The sequence below is a fragment of the Plectropomus leopardus genome, chromosome 18 (assembly GCF_008729295.1).
Source record: "Plectropomus leopardus isolate mb chromosome 18, YSFRI_Pleo_2.0, whole genome shotgun sequence".
Classification (NCBI taxonomy): Eukaryota; Metazoa; Chordata; class Actinopteri; order Perciformes; family Serranidae; genus Plectropomus; species Plectropomus leopardus.
This window is the reverse complement of record NC_056480.1, coordinates 19181261-19203442: the sequence shown is the minus strand read 5'-3', so window position 1 is coordinate 19203442 and position 22182 is coordinate 19181261. Positions and strand designations below refer to the sequence as shown.

The 22182-nt window shown below is 38.5% G+C and overlaps 2 protein-coding genes across 2 annotated transcripts; one reads left to right on the top strand and one right to left on the bottom strand.

The window, feature by feature from the left end:
• Window positions 1–646: 646 nt before the first annotated feature.
• On the bottom strand, window positions 647–10212 carry LOC121957521 (ubiquilin-4-like). Its single transcript, XM_042506137.1, has 11 exons — window positions 10018–10212; window positions 7943–8094; window positions 6511–6659; window positions 6143–6405; window positions 5816–5974; window positions 5422–5644; window positions 4697–4836; window positions 3934–4017; window positions 2552–2667; window positions 2247–2457; window positions 647–2152 (listed from the first exon to the last, which is right to left on the bottom strand). Exons 1-11 carry the CDS (start codon window positions 10210–10212, stop codon window positions 2000–2002), a joined length of 1845 nt encoding a protein of 614 aa, XP_042362071.1. The 3' UTR covers window positions 647–1999.
• A 3656-nt stretch (window positions 10213–13868) lies between these two features.
• Window positions 13869–17206, top strand: LOC121957532 (lens fiber membrane intrinsic protein-like). Its single transcript, XM_042506152.1, has 5 exons — window positions 13869–13888; window positions 14867–15075; window positions 15218–15367; window positions 15459–15593; window positions 17145–17206. The coding sequence occupies exons 1-5, from the start codon at window positions 13869–13871 to the stop codon at window positions 17204–17206; spliced, it is 576 nt and encodes a 191-aa protein (XP_042362086.1).
• Window positions 17207–22182: the final 4976 nt, after the last annotated feature.

Sequence of the window (22182 nt, the reverse complement as noted above, 5' to 3'; positions counted from 1 at the left end):
AGTGAAGTTGACGTTTGATGTTTTATATTTAATATGTCCTCGCTTTATCATTTGATCCTATTAGACATTTGTGGGAAATTTTGTCATTATCAAATTTTTGAGTTATGGCCAAAAACAAGTTTTGTGAGTGAAATTCAACCACCATCAGTTCACCTTTGAGTCCAAATAGATGTTTGTGCCAAAGTTAAAGAATTTACCCATAAGGCATTCTTGAGATGCTGCATTCATGAGAATACGAAGGATGGGTAAGCAACCCAAAAACAAAATGCCTCTAGCAACTGCATTTGTCGACATAAAAACGTGCCTTCGACCACCAAAATCTCATCAGTTCATCATTGAATCCAAGCAGACATTTGTGCCAATTTGACGTAATCCCTTAAAAGAGTTCTAGATTCTGGCAATGAAAACATTGATCTGACTGACGATTCTGCTAAGCACACGAAAAGAGAAAGATGCAAAAGTCTGTCTATGCTGCCACCAGTTCTCTGAGGTCAGTTTGGTGTGTCTGGGCCTTGAAACAACAGAAGCAGATCATAAATTGAATTACTATATATGAACCTCAAAGCCAGAGGATGTTAATGAACTGAAAGGTACAGACGTCATCCTACACCATCACAAGGCTATAATCACCTGACACAGGGCGTAGACCGTTTTTGACCATGTTTTATTCTTTTTTAGTACAGTACTGTTAAAAGTTAGTTTCAACATGTTCAATTGTGAGATGGATTTTTTTTTCAGCTGAGGTCAACAGACAAAGCAAAGCTATAGAAGCAGTTGCCAAGGTTACCACAACTACAATGCTGAGATTTTCAAAAGAAAAAAAACAAAAAAACCTAGAACTTGATTTTTATAAACGTATGGTGCCACCATACCAGAATTGTTTGTAAAGCCTTTCCAATATTTATTCACTTATTTTTTTACTCACTTGATTTCCACGTTTATTTTATGCGAGACAAATCATAATTATCTCTAGGTACTAACTGCACCTCAAAAAAAAGAAAAGAAAAATAGAATAAAAAAGAAGAATCAGATTAAAATGAAAGGAAAGCTTGTTTGTTTCATTCATATTCATTCTAACAGCATCCTCTGCTTCGGAGCTGCTACAATATGATGTTTGATTATGGTTACAGTCCTGGATTATGCTGTGTGAAATTTATTGGAGGATTCTAATTAACCCACTGAATGGGGGGAGGTGTCTTTGCAAACAGATGCTCTTATAGGGCAGGGAAGGACAGAAGGCACAGCAGTGGTGCCTCAGAAGGAAAAGACACTGTGCACCTGCGAGTGGGCACTTTTATCTGGAATGACAAATTACAAGTTTAGGGAAGTGTGGAGGGCATCATTTTCTTAAGCGCTTGCAATAAATAGTGAAAGTCATCGGGCAAAATAAGCTATTTGTGTGGAATCTCGAGAACGGGAAGAGGGGGTGATGGAGTTGAACGCCTGTATGGACAAGATGTCTTTCTCTTCTTGTTCAGGATTACTGTCTGTATACCAGAAAATGTTCATGTATCCATTTTGCTAGTTAAATGCTAACAAACTGTCTCACAATGGCCATGTGTGAATCAAAGCCAACAGCCAATCACATCACATGGGTTTAATCTGTTTATGTAAATGATTTTCTGTGAAACTGGAGTCCAGTTTTATGTGAAGAAAAAAATGAATGAAGAAATGGTTGGTAGTCCCTTATCAGGAGGGGATTTTACTCCTTTTCTCTGTACCAGAACACCCCTCAAGGTGAGAGTGGTTCAGTCCGGCTCTACAGCAGCACTCTGGGACAGAGATCTGATTGGACGATGCCAAAAAAAAGTACGGGGACTAGGGAATGATCTGAGAACAGATGTAGAATGAGGGTCTTACAGATCCTGCCCAAGTTTTTTATGTAAAGTTTGGGACAATACACTTAAATTTCTCTTGGTTCTCTGTAGATGCTGGGTGTGTTTATGAGTTAGGTATGTATGTATGCACGTGTCTGTGTTTCAGTATGTACTGTATGTCTTTACGAGGGCTGTGAGCCCAGCAGTCTCTCAATAGCGGCGTTGATGTCTCCTCCAGTAGCGATGAGGGCCTGCAGGTTGGCCTCGCGGTTAATGAAGCCCATGGCGCTCAGCTGATCCAGCTGGGACTGAAACCGCACCTCAGGGGTCTGGGTCTACAGAGGGGGGGAAATTAATGGAGCTTCAGGGAAAAAAGTAAACATACAGATGTGGAAGATGCAATATCACTGCGTGAGTGTATGTGTGTACCGTTGCACTCCCTGCTCCACCTCCTCCAGCAAACATCTGGAGCATCTGTTGCATCAGCTGCTGCTGGGCGGTGTTTGTTCCTGCACTGCTGGGTGAGGAGGCCGGGTTCTCTGTAGGCAAGCCCCCTCCTGTGGGTATGCCAGGAATTCCACCAGCAATTCCACCGGGAATTCCACCGGGAATACCACCAGGAACACCACCTGACATCAAACTAGGCCAAAAAAAAAAAAAAAAAAAAGGAAAGGGTGGGGGGGAAAAAATCTAGCAATAAAGCAATATGTGTGTATCTGTCTGTGAGAGTATACCTGGGCATGAGGCCTGGTGCTTCTGTCTGCAGTGTCTGTAGACCCTGTTGGATCTGCATTAGAGCTTGCATGGCCCGGGGATTGGTCATCACTGACAGGGCTTCTGGATTCTGCATCTGCAACCAAACAAGAGATTGTAGCAATTAATTAACAAACCAATCAACCAATTAGCAGAACTTTTGTTTTGAAATGTAATATTTGTGAAATATGTAAAACATGCATATAATATTGCATATGTTATATAACCATACTGTGTAATTATTGTCATATCTATGATATCATTAAACTATGTCAGAGTTTCCCACACATTCATTTACTTGTCGCAGGCCACCACAATTAAAACATCTGCTGCCATAAATAGATGTTCTATTGAAACATACATTGTGTACTTATTTATTGCACAGCAGAGCGTATTGTAATCACAGATGGAGGAGCAGAACACCAGGTGCAGTGGAAGTGAACCTTAACCATTCATTGTGCTGGGTCTAAAAGTTTGCTTTCACTATGAACTCTCATCCATCCATCTGATCAACTGATCAATTATCCATATCCATGTCGCAAAAATGTCCAAATTGAGAGAATCGGCGCAGAATGATGAAAATAAAGGGACACAAGCACACAAGATCTTAATTGTTTTAAACTGAACATTTGGTGCCCCCCGGCTACACAAAGATTCTGATTCTATGGGAAACACTGATGACATACTTACTTCTGCCTGTATACAAGTATGAACATATTTCATACATATTCTTATATTTATACTGTGTAACATTCCTGTGAAATTTCCTATTGTGCAGTATTTAACCACCAACTGTGCAATAATATTTATATATTTTTACAGTAAAAATGCTACACACAGTGTGTATTGCATTTATCCTGTGCAATTATCAAACATAGGTATACAATATCAAATAAATACATGTTATATAAGCATTTCTTTAATTTATTTAATTTGTATTTTTGTCATAGTTCTAGTATTATTTTGTCATTTTCTCCAGTGTGGGATCAATAAAGTCTTGTTGTATTGACTGTGCCTTACGATGTGAAAAGAAAAAAGGAACACTTAAGCAACATACTTACCAGCTGTCGAGAGTTTGACCTAGAAATTCTGAGGGAAATGACTAGTGGCTTGTTAAAAAAAATCTAAACTACTAGCAAAAAATGTATCACAGAGGTCTGCAATCCTAGAGACAAAAACATTCAGCATGTGCAGCTAAACATCAGGGCTAAGTTGCACATCACAGGATCAGTGCTTGTTACATTATGTCACCCCCTATGGGCCAAGCAGTGCCATTTTTGTTATGCTACAAAGTTTTGGTGTATTTTTTAGGGCGGACTAGATAATACAGGACTGGACTATCTGATTAAGATGTGTGTGGTACCTGCTGCAGAAAGATGGGCAATTGAGATCTGAACTGTTCCTGCAGCTGTGGGTTTCCAGCAAACAAGGGATTATTCATCAAAACCTGATGGAGAGAAAGACAGACAGTCAGGGTCATTATATATAGATAAGATAATCCTTTATTAGTCCCACAGTGGGGAAATTTGCAATATATATTATATATATATATATATATATATATATATATATATATATATATATATATATATATATATATATATATATATACACATATATACCTTACCTTACCTTGGCAGGCATGATGCTGAATAACAGAAATAAAAGTTTAAGTCTCCCAATCTTTCATGTTGCTGTTTGTGCAGCACAACTCTGTGGTTGTTCTGGCTTGCTGTATAATCAGCATTGTTTGTTAAAACCAAATAACTCAGAGCTGTGTTGTTTATTCTTTTTTTTTTGTTGTTTTTTTTTTTTTTTTTTTTTTTACAATTTTCTGCAAATGCAAATAAGCTTAACAGACAATCCCCTCTGTTGAGCGTGCACTAAATAGCTGGGCTTATTGGCCTAATGCACAACAGGCCTCCCTAGATCCTACTGTTTACAATTCATTAGAAACTGCAGAGTTCAACATAATCAATTGATTTCATATGTGGAACTCAATCTGAATAGCAAAGAGCTCTACAGCAAGCACTGAATCTAAGTAACCAGGATTTGCTAATTTGATGTATGATGGGTGTGTATGTACAGTACATGTGTTTGTGGGCACACATCTTTTGGTTTCATACCTGGGAGGCCAACTCTGGGTTTTGAGCCAGTGACTGCATCATGCTGCGCATGTAGGGGGCAGACAGCATGTTCTGCATCAGCTGAGGGTTTTCCGAGATCTGCTGCAGTAAACTCTGCATGCCCGGGCTGTTGAACATCCCTGGAACGCACAGGAAAGACTGGAGTTCATTTCTATATATGTGTATACAGCTTAGTAAATAAGTGACTAAAGTGGCTGTACCCGAATCAGAATTGTTAGTCCAATCAGATTTTCCTGTTTAATACCAACATTCAAGGATTCTTTTTTATTCCATATAGAGTTTTAGCGATTGAATGGATCCAGCTCATAGTAACAGCGGCATCCATGTAAACAAGCTAACGTTGCTAACAGTGGATCAGGTATACACAACATTTTTTGCTAACACTAAAAGAAAAAAAAGAAAAGAAAAAAAGCCAGAGACTGTAGACCATATTAAGTTGATGTGAGCTTTAAATTCAATATGTCTAGAGAGAAGAGAGAAGATGCTATCTCTGAGCCCAAGGTGCAGAGTCTCTTCCTCCTTTGTGTCACTGCATCATGCACGCAGCCGCTTGTAACAAAGCGTAGCGTGAAAGCAAAGAGCACTCACTCTGCAGCAAAATCTGGGGACCAAAATGTCCCCTGAGGTATGTTTCCAGTCTCCAACTTTCAGCCCTATAACTAAGCATGCAGGTGTATTATGAACCATAACCTCTGCCGTCTTACCATTGCCCAAACTGCCAGGATTGATGCCCAGAGGGTTGGACACACTGGGAGTTGTACCCCCTGTGGTGCTAGTGCTTCCTGTGGTTCCCCCTGCACTCTCAGATGAGTTAGAAGAATTTGGTGGCCCCCATGGATTGGGCAGGGGCTCCCGGTTCTCTGTCCTTGAAGGCTGGGCACCAGACTCAGAATTCCCTCCTAGAGCTGAGAATGGGTTGCTACCAAACTACGGCGAAAGAAATTGGACTAATTTTAAACCAAAAAGCAGTCAAAATAGAGTTAAGCTGGCATGCAACACCAGACAAGGGTGATAAAATGTGTGAAAACAAATGTTAAAATGGATTAAACACTGTGCAAACAAACAAGGATTTGATCAGCAAACATTCCTCCCAGATACCTGTTCCCTGGCAGCACTGAACATGGGTTCCTGGATGTCTGTGTACATCCTCCGCAAGGCATTGTAACCTCCTGGGATGCTCTCCAAGTTGCTCAAAGCCCGGTCTTGGTTCCGCATCATTTCCTGCATCATGGCTGGGTTCCTGGCCAGCTCCATGGTCTGGGAGTTGAGATAAAAGGAGAGAGGAGGCAAGTCAGTTAAAGTTCACTATACATTTAGGAAGAAAAATCCTGAATAAACAGAAAAACAAAATGTGTTAAGAACCTACTGTAGTCATGCCTGTGCTAACTAACAAAGTGTCATTTGGCCCCTTTTCATTACCCTTACCTGTCTCATGAGCTCAGGGTTGTTAAGCATGTGGGAGATCTCAGGGTTGCGTTCCATCAGCTGCTGCATCTGAGGGTTGGCCATAATCATCTGTCTCATCAGGTCTGGGTTGGACATCATGTTCTGCACCAACGGGTTCTCCATGATCTGAGACAGCATCTCTGGGTTGGACATGAGCTGCCTCTGCATCTGCTGCTGCAGCTCCATGAAGTTAGCTGAGCCCATGCCCATTCCAGCCAGACCGGCCAGGTCACCGAAGCCAGCTGAGGGATGCCAGATGGGAAGGTGATGGTTACACACATTATCTTAGAGGAGCTGAACTGATAAAGGGTGTTTAAGTGTGATTAGTTGCACACAGGTGGACTCACTCAGTATGTTGGGCGTCTGTGTGGGTGGAGCAGCAGTGCCGGTAGAGCCTGCTGTGGAGGAGGAGTTGGTACCTGGACTAGAGGTGGAGGTATTGCCTGCTTGAGTGGAGGTTGAGCTAGAGGCCGAGGTGCTTCCGCCATCTCCTGTCCTACAATGATCATTTGTAGAGAAAGTCAGTGTTTATTTAAGGTGATAGTACGTCTGGACATTTAGTAGGGCTGAGCTATCAATCAAATTTTAGTTTGAATTGCGATTTTGGCTTCCATCGATTTTCAAAACAAAATAATCGAGATAAAACTATTTTGTGTGCATGACGAGTCTACCAATGTTGCCTTCATTTAGTTTTTTTATTTTCTAAATCAAGCCCACCCCTTCCCAGCAGATGTGTTTGGTTCCTTAGTCAAAACAGAACTTACAGCGCAAATTTGTTGCTATATTTAGGGACCATCAGGGTAAGCAAGATATATATTCAAGTTTATTATATTGTATTCATTCCCACACATGCTGAGACTGTACAAGGCTCCTCTGCTGAGTCTCTCATCTGTCCTTTTTTGCAGCAGCACTGCGCAGGTACCCGACCAGCGGCAGGGTGGACACGGCTAAAAGTCCTTCATGACTGATCCTTCATTGAGAATTGTGTGTTATCGACACTCCCAGTTTCGACAGTTAGACAAGAAAACTGAAACAACTCAGTTCTGAAAGTCATACAATAACACAAACTAACGAGCAATGGCAGACCAGAGGCTCACTGTGTTCTGTGGAGTAAAATAACTGTTTCTGTCAGTGGAGTCTGGCAGCTTTTAAGACAGCATAATGCAACAGTGTCAGTTTCCTGTTGTAAAAGGCTGTCTAACAGCAAGGTAAAGCAGTGAAATTAGTCCAAATTTAACATATAGGTGTTTAGGTGGTTCTATTTTTATGTAGCTAAAATAAACTTTGCTGCTGCGCCTGTCCACAGTCTCCAGAAACACTAGTTTTACCTCACAGTTCTCATGCCATGCAAATGTTTTGTTGAGGATATTTCTGTTGAATATAATTCACCAAAGTTGTAAAATGCTTCTATTTGCCTCTATTTCTGTCAGGGGTATAATTAAGAATACTTCGTCCTACCACCATTCACTCTCTTTTCACATACAGCATCTGTGTGTGTGTGTGTGTGTGTGTGTGTGTGTATGTATATATATATATATATATATATATATATATATATATATATATATATATATATATATATATATATATATATAAAATTGTTAAATAATTGTAATATCAACAAAACAAATCATGATTATTATTTTTATCATAAGCAGCCCTAACATTTAGTGAAACATAAATGCAGTTAACGGAATTCCACAACAACAATCTTTATTACAGCCCTTTTGAAAAAATGATCTGTTGAACCAACATGGTTTGTAAATAATGCAGCCTTACTTGTGTGCTGTCTTTATGACCAGGTGAACCGTCAAGCCATCCTTGATGCCGTGTTGGCTGAGACTGTCACCATCCTTCAAGATCTTCCCTGCAAAAATCAGAACCAACTGGTCCTGTTTGGCTTTGAATCGCCTCGAGATCTCTTCTTTAAACTAAAGGACAACAAGAAATGAAGAGAGATGAGATCAAAAATGCGTCAAGAGGGAAATGAGGTGAGAAAGAAACAGGAAATAAAAAAAGGATAACATAAAGAATAAGAGGCTTACACCTCAATAGTGCTGCTCGATTGCATTTCTGTTCTGTTGCAACCTTCAGGCCTTAAATTCCAATTTCCAAGAAAGTCCTTTGTACTTATCCTATTAGCAGTGGTCTAAACACTCCAAATCTGCCAAATAACAGTTACTCTTTGATTACTGTGTGAAGCATAACTTGCACATAAAATGGTTTTATCCTCAGGGAAGCTGCTCTCTTGTTACATCTTTCATTTTCACAGCAAATCGTGATGCAAATCATGTTACCCATTGTCCCAATATGGCCACAACATCAGATTTTAAAATGTATATAGGAAAGGCATTTGACTGCTGAGCCAGATGTGACAGAGACACCAATCAACAAAATATCGAGAAAAAAAAAACTTTCTAGAAGGAACTACAACAAAATCTCATGTTACTGTTGTTTAGTTGACACTGTTAAGGACTTTTTTAAAATTGCTTTTTTTATTTGTTTTTTCATCATTTTTTGTATGATTGATAGTATGTGATTATAAATAGAAGTTTATTTTATTATTGTTTTGGTGTGCACCCCTGGAAGATCATTTTGTGGTAGCTGCTGAGAATCATAGCAAATTAGATAGATAGCTACTTTATTGATCCTTACAGAAATGACTTTCTTTCACAGCAACATTCACAATCAAACACACTGACAGAGGACATCTTACAGCTCACATGGTAAAGCAATAAGAACTATACATAATGTGTAAAGATCTTTTTTAAATCAGTAATGTGCAATGTAGCTTCTCTTACATTATAGAAAGTATATATGCATATATAAAGTTTATACAAAAGCATCCCTGCAAGTATAAAATATAAAATAAAAAAACACACATATAATATAAAAATATTTATACAGATATCTACACAATAAGCAGTATTATGCCACACCACAGTTCAACGGTTGAGAACTGTGTGTAAAGAACAAAAAAAAAAGCTGTTATTCATTATTGTTCATAGCTTTAACAATTTCACAACCATGTAACGTTACAAAAATGTGTCTCAAATCATTCTTACTATATATATATAGTATTTAACGCTAAATGTGGATGACAACACACTCTTGCCAGTGAAAGATCTAAGTCCAATGTTTGAGTAAGACACACGTGTGAACACATTATAACCATGTCCTCACACAACCAGAAAAAAATGGCTACTTAAGACCACACTGTAGTAGATTGTCTAAACGGCAGACTAAGCTACAGAAACTATTCTGGCCACATAGATTGCATTATGGTCTCTCTCTGTAACACGTCGCCAAGCCAACAGCAGCCCTGAGAGTACTGTGTATTCCCTGGAAAGCTGAATGACTCAGTAGCAGCAGTGAGAATGTTCTAGAGTGATAGCAAGCTTTAGCATTTCTTAAAGCTGTTGAGCTAAAATGGGAAATGAAAGCGATTCATCACACCTTCAATCCAAAACCACGTACATGGTTCTATCAGGCCATTATAGCTTGAGCGCAGCCCGTCAGCTGACACTTGTTTGGCTACAGTTAGCTAACGTTGGCTTAGCTAGCAGGCTGAGTTAGCTAACTAGCTAACTGTTACCGTTAGCTGGCTAGCCGGTTAGCCATTTGAAACATTGACGTGGATGTATCTCTCTATTTGACGTTAACGACGTTAATGACGCCCAACAGTTGTTGACCGAAGCTGTAATACTTTTATTATACACAAACTCTTTAATTTCACACACTATCAGTTAGCCGGTAAGAGTGACGACAAATGCTAACACGGCTAACTAGCTTCCTAGCTAAAGTTGTGGGCAGGGGCATGACGTTAGAGCTCCCCACCTGCGAAATCGACAAACCTGAGTGACAGAGGCATCTTCTGCGATGGCGATTTCTTCTTTGTCTTTAGGGGTTTTTACTGTGACCTTGATAATAGTTCCCTCCGATTCTTCAGGTTTATTATTGTTGTTATTACCAGGATCTGCGGCGCCTTGGTCAGCCATCTTTACTCCGCCGATGGAACAGCTCGGGTCTGGCGTCAGCTTCCGGGTCATAAGAGGTCAAACCTTTTTCCAGAACGAATCTGAGGAGTTCACATGTCTGCTCAGTCATCTCGAGCACGAGACTGACCAAAAATGTTTCCTCTAAATTTTCTGTTGTTGACGTAACTTTATGTAACATTTGATAAAGAAGCTGCTTGTTTCATGTCTCCAATGTCATTTTCTACCTAACACAACATGAACTGTGAAAAAAAAAATAATTAAATTGAAAAGTATTTTGGGTTTTGGAGTGTTATTTGAAAAAAAAAGCAAGATATCTGAAGACTTCACCTTGTGCTCTCCTTTGGACATGTTTGTATGTTTGTGTATGTTTACATGTTCATTCTTTCCTTTTTCATGTTCAAAATAAATGTCAGTTTCAGTTTAATATTGCGAGAGACATTTTACAGAACTTATTGCCATTTCAAAGACTAAATGACAACTTAATCAAAAATTTAAATGACAGTGTTTGGGAGTTACTAGTTGAATGCAATTAAATTTCAAAACAAATCATTTTAATGTGTTGCGGTCACTGGGAAGAAATGATTATAGTTACTAAGCAAAAAGTTGGTGATTACCAAGGGGTCACATCCAAAAATATTATTTTTTGTGAAAAAAGAAAAGAAAAAAAAGTTTGTAATGTAATGTTTCGTGTTTTGTTTGTTTTATTTTGTTTTAACCCAAAAAGAGTTGTTTTTAAAATTTAATTGCCCCGAGGCAGACCCAGAACACGCTGGAGGGATTACATGTCACGTCTGGCCTGGAGACGCCTCTGGTACCCCCAGGAGGAGCAGGAAAGCGCTGCTGGGGACAGGGGCGTCTGGAATGTTCTGCTCCATCTGTTGCCCCTGCGACCCAGCCCCGAATAGGCAGAAAAAATGGATGGATGGATGGATGGATGGATGGACATTACTTCTGTTGCTTTGTATTTTTTGCCATGCAGGATTGTTGTCTCTTGGTATAGCCTGTTTCTGGACATTTTGACAGCTTTATTGCCAAGTTTGAAACATTTTTTTTACAAAAGTAATAAAAATGTAATTGAATGTACTTAGTTTAATAGCTTTGATGAGGTAATTAAAATAGTTTCTTATTACATTTTTAAGAGTCTAACAGTCTGTATTCTGTAAATTATGACATTTCAACTGTAACCTTTTCAGCACTATTGACAGATAACTAAACATAAAACATCCTCTATCCTCAGGTCAGAAAGACCCCCCCCCCCCTTAAAAAAAATGACAATCAAAATGGTAAACTGCTGTGCCTTTAAAAAAAAAAATTAAATAAATTAAAGGTAGTTGATATATTATAACCACCAGCAGCTGGGAATGTTCAAAGTTTTGCTCACATTTGTGTTTAAATTTGCAACAAGCATACTATCACGCTCAATTAACAAGTTACATATCTAATTTACTCCAGAGCTTCAAGCCTGATTTTATTTTTTAAAACTTGAGATCATAAGAATAATTGGCACAGTTGATTTGTTATTTCCACATTTACAGTTGTTACTGAATCTGAGGAGACAAATAGTCCTCTTTAAGGTCATCATTACATCATAACATCATCAATTACTCTGCAGCAAGAATTACGTAATTCTGTATCTGCTTCTGTTCGGTGAATGCTAACAGTGACTGTGCAGTTCACATGAAATATAATCCTTGATTTCTAGTTTGATCAACCAATTAAGTGTTGTAACACAGCGTCATAACCACAGATGGGAGGAACCTTTTAGTTTTTTAGTCATGAATGCATGTGAATATGTCTGCAGGATCACTAATAGTCGGGCTCCTTCCTAAGGATTTCAGGGTACTTCTGTGGATCAAAGGTAACTGGTCAGAGTCTTGCAGGAGCCAAAAGCTGGTCTTACACCCTATTAAACACTTAATACCATAATACTGTGAGGACCTGGACATTATAATGCCAGGAGTGGGACTCCCGCTCTCTGCTGCCCTGGGCTTTGACCAGAGGAGCCAAACACAGTTTATTATGAACCAGCTTGTCTGACATTGTGCTCTTTTACATTTTTCACCTCACCATTTTTTTCTTTTCATCATTTTTAAGACATTTATCCAGAGAGGTTTCTCTGAAAAAGGGGCCTTACATGGATACCCAGTCTAATCTGCTGGCCACAAAGCTCCATTGGCCCTATGTCCCCTTCTCCTGCACCTCCTCAGTGGGGGTCACTTCACTATCTACCGTATTTCTTTTCACAGATTGACAGGCTGAAACATGTCCTTCCTCATGCATACACCCAAACACATGCAGACAAACAGAATCTCCAACGGTCTTTTACATTACTCATAATCCCTGACCTCTGTTGTTGCAAGAGAATATTCAGATTTGAACCGCGGTAGTTGTCCTGAATTTCTGTACACTAAATGTACATAGTGTGCCATGTTTTGTTTGTAAAATACACAACCTGAAGGTCACTTTTCATAGTCATGCAATGTTACCTTGAAATGTGAAAAAAACTTTTTTCTCACAAACATCCACAGAAAAAAGCAAACATATTGATTTACTGATCGATTGGGGACCACATTTAACAACAGCAAATCTATAACAAAACATCAGTTTGAATATGGATTTCCTGATATTTTCCCTAGCTATTTGATAATCATCTGTTAATTCTCTCTCTTTTTTTAAAGCTACTTTCAGGTCATTTTTTTGTCACCTCTCCTGATTTTTTTTTTTTGTTTTTTTTTTTTTTGCAATTTGCAGGATATTTCTTGCAAAGTTGCTGATTGCAGTTTTCCCCTGTGTTTTTGAAAGAAATCAAACCACTTTGCTCATGTTTCAAGGATTTGAATACATGTGAAAGGTGTCTGTAAGCAGCACAAGAAAACTTGTATCGATCCAGGTTTCAAAGGGTTAAGGTAGAGCTCAGAATATAGCATATTATATTTTATGTAAGATATCCTACAGTGGTGGTTAAGAGAAACACAGCCTGTATAGAGCGCTCCCTCTATATGTGTCCCTCCACACCGCCGCAGTGTGACAGCGCTGAAAGAAAAGTGTGTGTTTCAGCATGTTGCATTGACACAGACAGTCCTGCATACCTATGCATATCCCCAGTTCCAGAGCACACCATTTACAAACAAACAAAAAAAAACCCAAAAAGAAACATGGGCCACCACCACCCCTTTTCCAAGGCCCCACACACCCCACACAGACACACACACTCAAACATACAGAGCCACGTGCACTGTGGCCTCTACAGTGTCTCATTCAAGTGCATCCCACACAGGGAGACTGATTGCTGCAAAGGATTTTGCTTTCATCGACAGAAAAACGAGGGGACAACTTTTTGGTTGTAGTATTGTCTGTGACTCTCTCTCTCTCTTCCCCCCCAAGTGAGCAACAGCTCTCTCTCTCTCTCTCTCTCTCTCTCTTTCCCCCTCCACCCGTTTCTATCTTTACCTCTGAAAGGTGGACACGAGAGAGGGTGCTTTTCCAGAAACAAGGTAAAGGATCATTTTTCAGGGTGTTTTTTGTGTGTATCCTCGAGCAATACATTTTCACTTATGATGGCTGCGATTGGACAGAGGCTGGCACAATCAGATAAAACCTCATTACTGCTGAACAAGCACTGGTGTGACATGAGGAGTGGGAAAGGGAACAACAACAAACTATAGCTTTTACTGTGGTTTTACTTGGCATCTGTTCGACCAATAGTGATGTTTCCACTAAAGAAGAGGTAAATATGTTTGATTAAAAGAGTGCGTTAGATACAAATCAGGCAGATATAACATGCCATATATGGACTAATATTTCAGTTTGGATGTTTGTGTCAAATTTTTCCGGCTGTCTTTATGATTGACAACTGTCTGGCATCACGCATGGTTTTCTTACGAAGCTGCAAATGGACAATCAAGTATTTAATGTGACTGATTAAATTTCACTATCACGATCTTTTTCTATAGATCATTTGTGATGTCATAGAAGAATTTGTATGAGTACTAATACATTTTTACAGCATGTTTATTTTAGTATTTGTATACTAAACCTCTTAAAGGGTTAGTTTGGATTTTTTTTTTAAGTGGGGTTGTATTGGGTTCTTATCGTCAATATGTTGCATACAGTAGATGTCAATCCCTGTGACCCCAGTTTTTGCGAAGCACGCTAAGTCTGCAGTAATGTACTGCTGTGAATGGGGGCCACTAACAAAACATATTCTAACCACCCAAAAAAAAAAAAAAAACACATAATAAAAAAGCAATTTCAGTACACTATGTTGAAAGTATGTTTACCGCTTCACCTAATCAGTCAGTAAGGTGAAGCAGTGAAAATATTTTAAACATAGTGTACACTTAAAGTGATTTTGATTGTTTTTTTCTTTAGGTCAGACTTTTTTTTTTAAGGTGGCTAAAATACATTTTGTTGCTTAGTTTGTTCACATCAGTACATTGCTTAGCTTCTGTGGTGGTAATCCAATCTGCTTCTCCAAACATCTACTGTTTGTGATATACTGTCAATGGATAAGTGCCCCATATAACCCCACTTAAAAAAATCTGGATTATCCCTTTAAACTTCAGGTCTCAAGACAGTATGCATTGACATAAAATGTGAAAAGTGTTAAATATGACTTAAATGCTGAAAGTCTGTGTGTAAACATGCGTGTACAGTACTATATCTGCAGTGTTCTTAACTTCTATTTTCCCTCACTACATCACAGTTGCTCTGCAGTGGCCCCGTTATCTCAGCTCAAGATGTACAGCTTTATGGGAGGGGGCCTGTTCTGTGCTATTGTTGGTAATATCCTGTTGGTGGTCTCCACTGCAACTGACTACTGGATGCAGTACCGTCTCTCTGGAAACTATGCCCACCAGGGTCTGTGGAGATACTGCATGTCCAACAAGTGCTACATGCAGACTGACAGCATAGGTAAGGACATTCAGGATGTCTCTTTAACCCTGAATCCCTGGCCGACAAGTTCAAAGTCATTTGTTCATCTGTTATTTGGTTTATGTTTGTAAAGGCCTTTGCAAGAATGACACGTCTGATGATTTCTACCTGTTCCCTCCAGCTTACTGGAATGCCACTCGAGCCTTCATGATCCTTTCAGGGATGTCATGCTTTGCAGGCATCATAGCTGGCATCATGTCCTTCGCTCACTTCTCCTCCTTTGAAAGGTTCAACCGCTCCTTTGCTGCAGGAATCATGTTTTTCGTCTCCAGTGAGTGCTGTTTCTCCTGAATTTGCACACACACATACACTTACATTTACTCCAATTATAAGATACATGTATCTTTCTGTGCCTCTCTTAGCTTTCTTTGTTCTGCTGGGTATGGCCATTTACACCGGAGTGACGGTCAAATTCCTGGGGAGGCGTTTCGGTGATTGGCGCTTCTCCTGGTCCTACATATTGGGCTGGGTGGCCATGCTCATGAACTTCTTTGCAGGTGAGAAAGGACAAAGGCCATGGGCCAATTTTTGTCCAGACATATATCCCATTATTATTCAAAGTTGTCAAAGAACAACAGAGAGCAACAGAAGTTACTATCAAGTATTCTAATAAACCTTTTGTTTCATTTTTTGAGGTTCTATCTGGTCCCGCTGATGCAGTATTAATTAAATATTAATATGTACTCAAAACCTGATTGTTCAAAGGTCTAATGGGTAAGATTTAGTTGGATATTTTGGCAGAAATCTGACATAATATATTTAGTGGTGGACAAAGTACACAAGTCTCTTACTTAAGTCAAAGTATAGATACTCCTAGTCAAATATTACTCCAATATAAAATTTCAAGGCATTGTTGTACATTGTCACAATACTTTTAGAGATCGGAATGATTTTAAACAACCCACTGAATGCACTGACTTGCTTGAAAAGCTTGTGGAAAATGCTCCAAAGCCAAGTTCTTGTTTGTCTCTATGTTTCAAATAACTGCTGGCTCAATACAAATTTCTTCTCATCCTCAGGCCAACGCCTTATTTCAAAAACTGTGGAATTGCTGTATACGCAGCTTCTTCAAGAAATAATAAATAAACAACCTACTTTAACATCCCAGTTACACACCCGGAGCTTTTTAACTATTCAGACTTCAGCAACTTGGCTACATAGAAAAATATCACAAAAACTGTATGAATTTACAACCAAAAATACCTTTCAGACAATGTTTAATTTTGGGGTAACATCCACCCAAATTTTAAGTCCAAAAGTGAACTTCTGTTGCCAGTGCAAACAATTTGTTGTGCATTTACGGACTTTTGCATTTTATAAAAGAAAAGAAAAAGTCATTCACTAACTTTATTGCAACTGTATAGAGTAACAAAAGCCTTCGTGGGAACGTAGTGGAGTCAAAAGTACAATATTTGTCTTTCAAATATAGTTTAGTCAAAGTATGTTTCCACTAAAAATAATACCCGACTAAAGTGCAGATACTCAAAAACTTTACTTAAGTACACTTCTTAATTAGGCTAAATGTACTGCGTTACTGTCCACCGCTGTATAGGCCTAGAATAAGTATGTCTTACTGTAAAATCACCTAAAATAAAAATCATTGTGTGTTTGTTACCTTTGTTACCAAATGCTCACAGCTGTAGTTCTCCTATGCCCTTGGCACACAAGAGAAGTTTCAGTGCTGCAAATCAGTGCTAGACACCACTAAATCCTTCACACTGGACTTTTAACTACTGTCAGTAAACCAGTAAACTGCCTTTTTCAAAACAGACATTTTGACTAGTCATAGTAGGTAAAGCACAGGTGTGTGTAATAAAATAACTGCTGGCTGCACTCCTTGTAGGGGAGGTCCCGACTTTGTGCATGCTGGCTCACTGGAGCAGCTTCCTGGGACACTTAAGGGAACTGAGCCATCATCGAAGTTATTAGTTTCACCTGCGCTTTTCCTACTGTGACAAGTCAAAATGTCTGCTTTTAAAAAGCTCTGCTGAATGCAATTTGTAATACATTCTGTACATCACCTAATTAACTACCTCTGTCTGTTGCAGGTATTTTCTACATTTGTGCCTACAGAATGTGTGAATGCAGGAGAGGAAACGGCCCACGCTAGACAGAGGTAGATAATTTGTTTTAAAAACAAAAAAGAAGGACAATGCCACTCTGAATTAAAGGCAAACAGAAGGCGGTGTTGACTGATCTACTGAGGAGATGACGTCGGATGCTGCTCCCGGAGGCCTGTGGCAGTCTGCTGAGCATGTTTTCTAAAGGTCATATTCTTGCAATATGGATTTTTTTAGAAATAGTCACAATGAAAGCACAGAGGAACTAATGATGTGTCTAATTATTGTAAAGATATATTGGTATTATTTAAATTTCTTATGTAAAATCTTACTGTAATCTGGCACATTCAATAAAACTGGTCCTCAAATATTTCTGATTTTTTGCAGCTGTACTGAAGAACCGCCAGTAGATGGCAGCACTAAAGCACTTAACTTAAAGTATGAGAGTAAAGTACTTTGATTTAACCCTTTGAAAGATTTAAAAGAAGAGAGATGAAAAAAATAATCAAGAAAATGTGCTAAAAAATAATATATACACTTTTTCTGTATAATAATTTTAAATACATAATCATGCAATTAGTGAATAGTTTTCTGGACATTGTTTCCTAGTTTTTTTGTTTCTTAATAATATCTAATAATCCCCTTTAGCTAATTTTAAGGTAATTCCCTTGTCAGCTTTCACTCTTTTTTTTCAATTGCAGGACATTTCTTGCGAAGTTGCCTATAATCTTTATTAAACAATATTTTGCTCATTATCTTTTTTCTCCATGTTTACAAAAAAAACCCCAAAAAACGACAACCATGAATAAGAAACATTATTCTCAAAAAGAGAAGAGATGATTCATGCCAGATTTTAGCTGTTAGCTAGTTTACATCTGCAGTGCTTGTGGAGTGTGTCTGAACGCAGCACAAAAACCCTAATGTCGATCCAGGTGTTAAGAGGTAGATGAGGCATGTGGGCACTGATCAGATCAGAGATCAGATAAGATTGCAGATTGTTGAGAAACATCAATTATTTATCTGCAGTCTAGAAGACTCTTTACATTTGAGTAAATTCAGCATCACAGACAACAATGTTTCCCCTCAGAGAATGCTCTCCAGTAGCAGGCATAATATATTGTGAGAGGGGATGTCATGTTGAAATATTAGTCGACACAGAAGAGAACTATACATCAAAGGTAAATGGTCCATATGTTTGTCTCAGGATCCCCCCTGAAGCTGTTGGATTGGTTCTGCTTCAGCACTTCTAACAAGGATTCCCCCAAACTCTGTGTTCTTTATGAGGTTGTTGTTTATGGGAAAGTTTTGCCCCTGGCAGCCAGCATGATCTTCCACAACAGCTTTGTTGACATCCCCTGAGTACACTCAAGTACAGGCAACACATGGAAAAGTGGTGTTTGTGTCTGCATGTATGAGTCAAACAGGTCGCATACAACAGGGGTTGGGGAAGATCTCGTTCCTGGACTGGGGACGAACTAGGGTGGGGTCTCCAGCAACTGATTGTTCTGTCTTTAATAACTACTTCCTCCTTTTTTTTGGTCCATTCCTCCCCATCAGCTGGGAGGAGAGGAGCAGGAGCTGCTGGGGTAATGAATGCTTTGGCTACTTGGTGACGCAGAAACAATGAGAGAAATGTAAACAGATCCCTTGATCCAAGTTTCCATACTTGGTCCCCATGGCTGCTGTGAAGAGATAAGCGCTGTAATATTACATGCATCTTTCATAATGCACTGGCTGAGGCCAGGTCTTAAAAACCTGTGGGATAACTTGGCACATTCTAGAAAATCAGCTAAAGGATTTACAGTATTTATTTACTGCAGATATACAACGGGCTATTTTATAACACCAAGGTTGTAAAACTTAAGATATGAGGATGATTTATTTATCTGCAAAGGTACTGGATAACAAGTGTCATATTATGATCACAACAAAGTAAGCAAATTACTAATACAATGGTGTATTTTAATTGCACATTTTATCATAACTTTTATTTCACAGTGAAACACATTTTTTGGTATTAAAGCAGTAAGAAATAAAATATCAGATCATTTGAAACTACTGGCATCTCTTTCATTCTGCTGTGTAGTATATGAGCAATATTTACTTAACTTTACTGTAAAACGGGCAAAGAAAATGAGACTGATCCCATCTCAACAGCGGGGCGTTGTAATAAGCTCATAAAATTGCAACAAGAGAGACATTTTCTTTCTTGTGTTACCCAACAGAAACAGAGCAGAACATATGTTTACTTATAGTTGAAGTGTAACTTAAAATGGGCAAAGCATATACTCTAAATCTCATTAAAAAGGTTCATAGTTGAGTGATTCTGTGCAGGAATGCAAGGTTATGGTTACCCCTCGAGGGCGTCTGTGCTGGACACAGCAGGTCTGCTCACCCTTCTGTTAGCTGAAGTGTTTTTTAAACATGCTGTTGGTGGTAACACCTGGTGGTTTTCACTGACAGAGGCAGCTGATATACCGTGTGTGACAGTTTGCTAAAAGTGGCTAATTTTATAGACTTGCAACTCCTCACTTAAAACAGGAAGGTGAGGCAGATGTTCACCCAGCTGTTTGTGTGGGACACAGAGGCTCAGAAACTGACTTGACTTATACATCAAATACAATCTCTCAAAGCCAGAAACCAGAGAAGTAAATTTCAGACTTGTAATGTCATCAAGTATTATGTCTGGAGCTGCTCCGTCAGCCCCGTCTCCTAGAAATTATGTTTATGTACAATTAATTTAAAACAGAATTTTGTTTTTAATTAAATGTAATACTGAATTCAATTTTCTCATAAGATTATGAGGAAATATTGCTAACATATTAATGTATGTGGCAAGTTGGAAGAATGTAGATACTGGATAAGCAAAATGTTCACTGTAAATGGTTTTTAGTTGTTTTCCACCAAAATAGGCAATCTTGCAATATCCACTCATAGTGACTACAGCATTTATTTTTGCCTTTTCTAAATTAGCAATAAACTGAAATCATGATTGTTCCCTAAAAAGTCCTTTTTTAAACAGATTAAAATATTTTAAAAAATCACAAATCTTGAAAACTCTCTAACAACATTCACAATCAGTTTCATCATCAATTTCATCATCTATGATCATAAATCACCAACAAAAACAAATAAAAGTTAGAGCAAACACTTATTTCATTTTCCATCTGTTCCAGTTTTTTTTTTTTTTTTTTTTTTTTGACAAAGGTCTCAACCATAAACTAATCCAAATAAAACAACCATTCTACTTTTTGACCATCTGTACACTACAATATTTCAGGGTTTTATCGAGCCTTTTCATGAAAAACACATATATTTCAATCATAAAAGTTATATCTTACAATCTGTATCCAAACATTTCTTTTAATATGCTGACCTCAATGTTAAGAAGAAGAATATCAGATCTTTGAGCCACCAAAAACCTTTGGCATCTAGTTAGATTAAATGATATTATATAATAAATAATTAGATTAAATGATATTATGTTATTATTCAGAGCCGATATGTCCATAAGTTTAAATTCTAATTGCTTTAATTATAATATTTATGACTATGTGTACTCTTGATCCGGGTCTCCCACTGACTGATGGTCAGAGTGATTGCTCTCAGTGATGGAAGAGTATGCTGACACAGCAGGATCTTATAAAAACTGTCCTCATCCCACCCGGCCTCGTCCCATGAAGCTTCCCCCTGAACACCCTGCACCCAGTCCCTCCCATTGTGGCTCACTGATCCCCGATGTTCCTAAAAATCACACACCTCCTCAACCATCCATCCTACACACACTCAGACTAAATAACAGTTTTCCCCCTGTTCATATCACCTTTCTAAAATACTTCAAAGATACAATACAAACAGGTGCAACTGTTCACAATGAGACAGCGTGATTTTTGGAAAGACTTTATTGTGCCGCACAAGTGAACACGAATGTGGTATTGCATTTAGTGCACACAATACAAGAGAAGAGAGATAATAAAACATTGCACAGGAAAACATGGAATAAAAGTATATAATTTACACATCTTGTCATAAATAAAGTCTACACATCAGCGAATATGGAGTGGTTCATTTTACATAAAATACACAACTTCTGAGTGGATGTCTGCTGCAGCTCCTGGGTTTTTCTTTGTTTTTGGAGGAGAGGTTGTGAAGTTGGAGAAAACTGTTGCTAAAAGTAACTTGAGTTCTATGGAATAGATTTGGTTTTTGCAGAAAATCGTTAGTAATGTAGTCATTATTGGTCCCATCTAATTTCTAAAAAGTAATCATCATTACCATGGTACATACTATGTTACTCATGAACATCTTTAATCCCTCTTTTCGCATATAGGTCAAGGTTAACGGTGAAAGGACTATAAATCCAACAGACTGTAAACTAAATAAATGGACACTAACAAAAAGATGTTTCAACTAGCTTTGGTCAGAATCCTACTTCTGTATGTTTTCATGCACCGATCATACAAATACCTACCAAAAGTAAAGCACCAAAATTCGTATACGTACATCCCACGTTATCATGAGTCAGTGATTCGTATACAACCCGCATATTTGGGAAGGCTGTGCTCATGTGAACAATGAGCCTGACAGGAGTAAATCAGGACGTATTCCGCATAGCTGGAAGGTTTCCTAGAGGGCTTTCTACCAGAAAGGGATTTCTTGGTTAAGGTTAATAAAAAAAAAGTCATGGTTTAAAAACTGAGTTAAAATGAATAGACTTCTGTCAGAAATTGCTTTCTGGGAGAAAGTCGACAAGGAAAAAAGGGTGGTGGATGGGTTACAAAACATGGGATCTCTACCCAGGACACCGGTGTTCAGAACCTAGTAAAACCAAGTGAACTTAAAGTCATTTTAAGGTATGTAGTCACCTACCTAGCCAAAGTAACTATACTTGCCTAAACCTAACCTACATATTTATATGTTAAGTACGGAATTTTACATTAATTACATTATCTCATTAATGGGTTGCTAACGCCTCTTTTCCACACAGTTTTGTTTTGTGTCCGTTTTTCAGTGTGGTTTACAAAGT

Coding starts and splice junctions, on each gene's coding strand:
- LOC121957532 (XM_042506152.1), top strand. CDS start 13,869: ATGTTTCCACTAAAGAAGAG. Junction 13,889..14,866: donor ATGTTTCCACTAAAGAAGAG/GTAAATATGTTT, acceptor ACTACATCACAG/TTGCTCTGCAGTGGCCCCGT. Junction 15,076..15,217: donor CATGCAGACTGACAGCATAG/GTAAGGACATTC, acceptor TGTTCCCTCCAG/CTTACTGGAATGCCACTCGA.
- LOC121957521 (XM_042506137.1), bottom strand. CDS start 10,212: ATGACCCGGAAGCTGACGCCAGACCCGAGCTGTTCCATCGGCGGAGTA. Junction 8,095..10,017: donor AAGATGCCTCTGTCACTCAG/GTTTGTCGATTT, acceptor GTTGTCCTTTAG/TTTAAAGAAGAGATCTCGAG. Junction 4,018..4,696: donor ACCCAGAGTTGGCCTCCCAG/GTATGAAACCAA, acceptor TCTCTCCATCAG/GTTTTGATGAATAATCCCTT.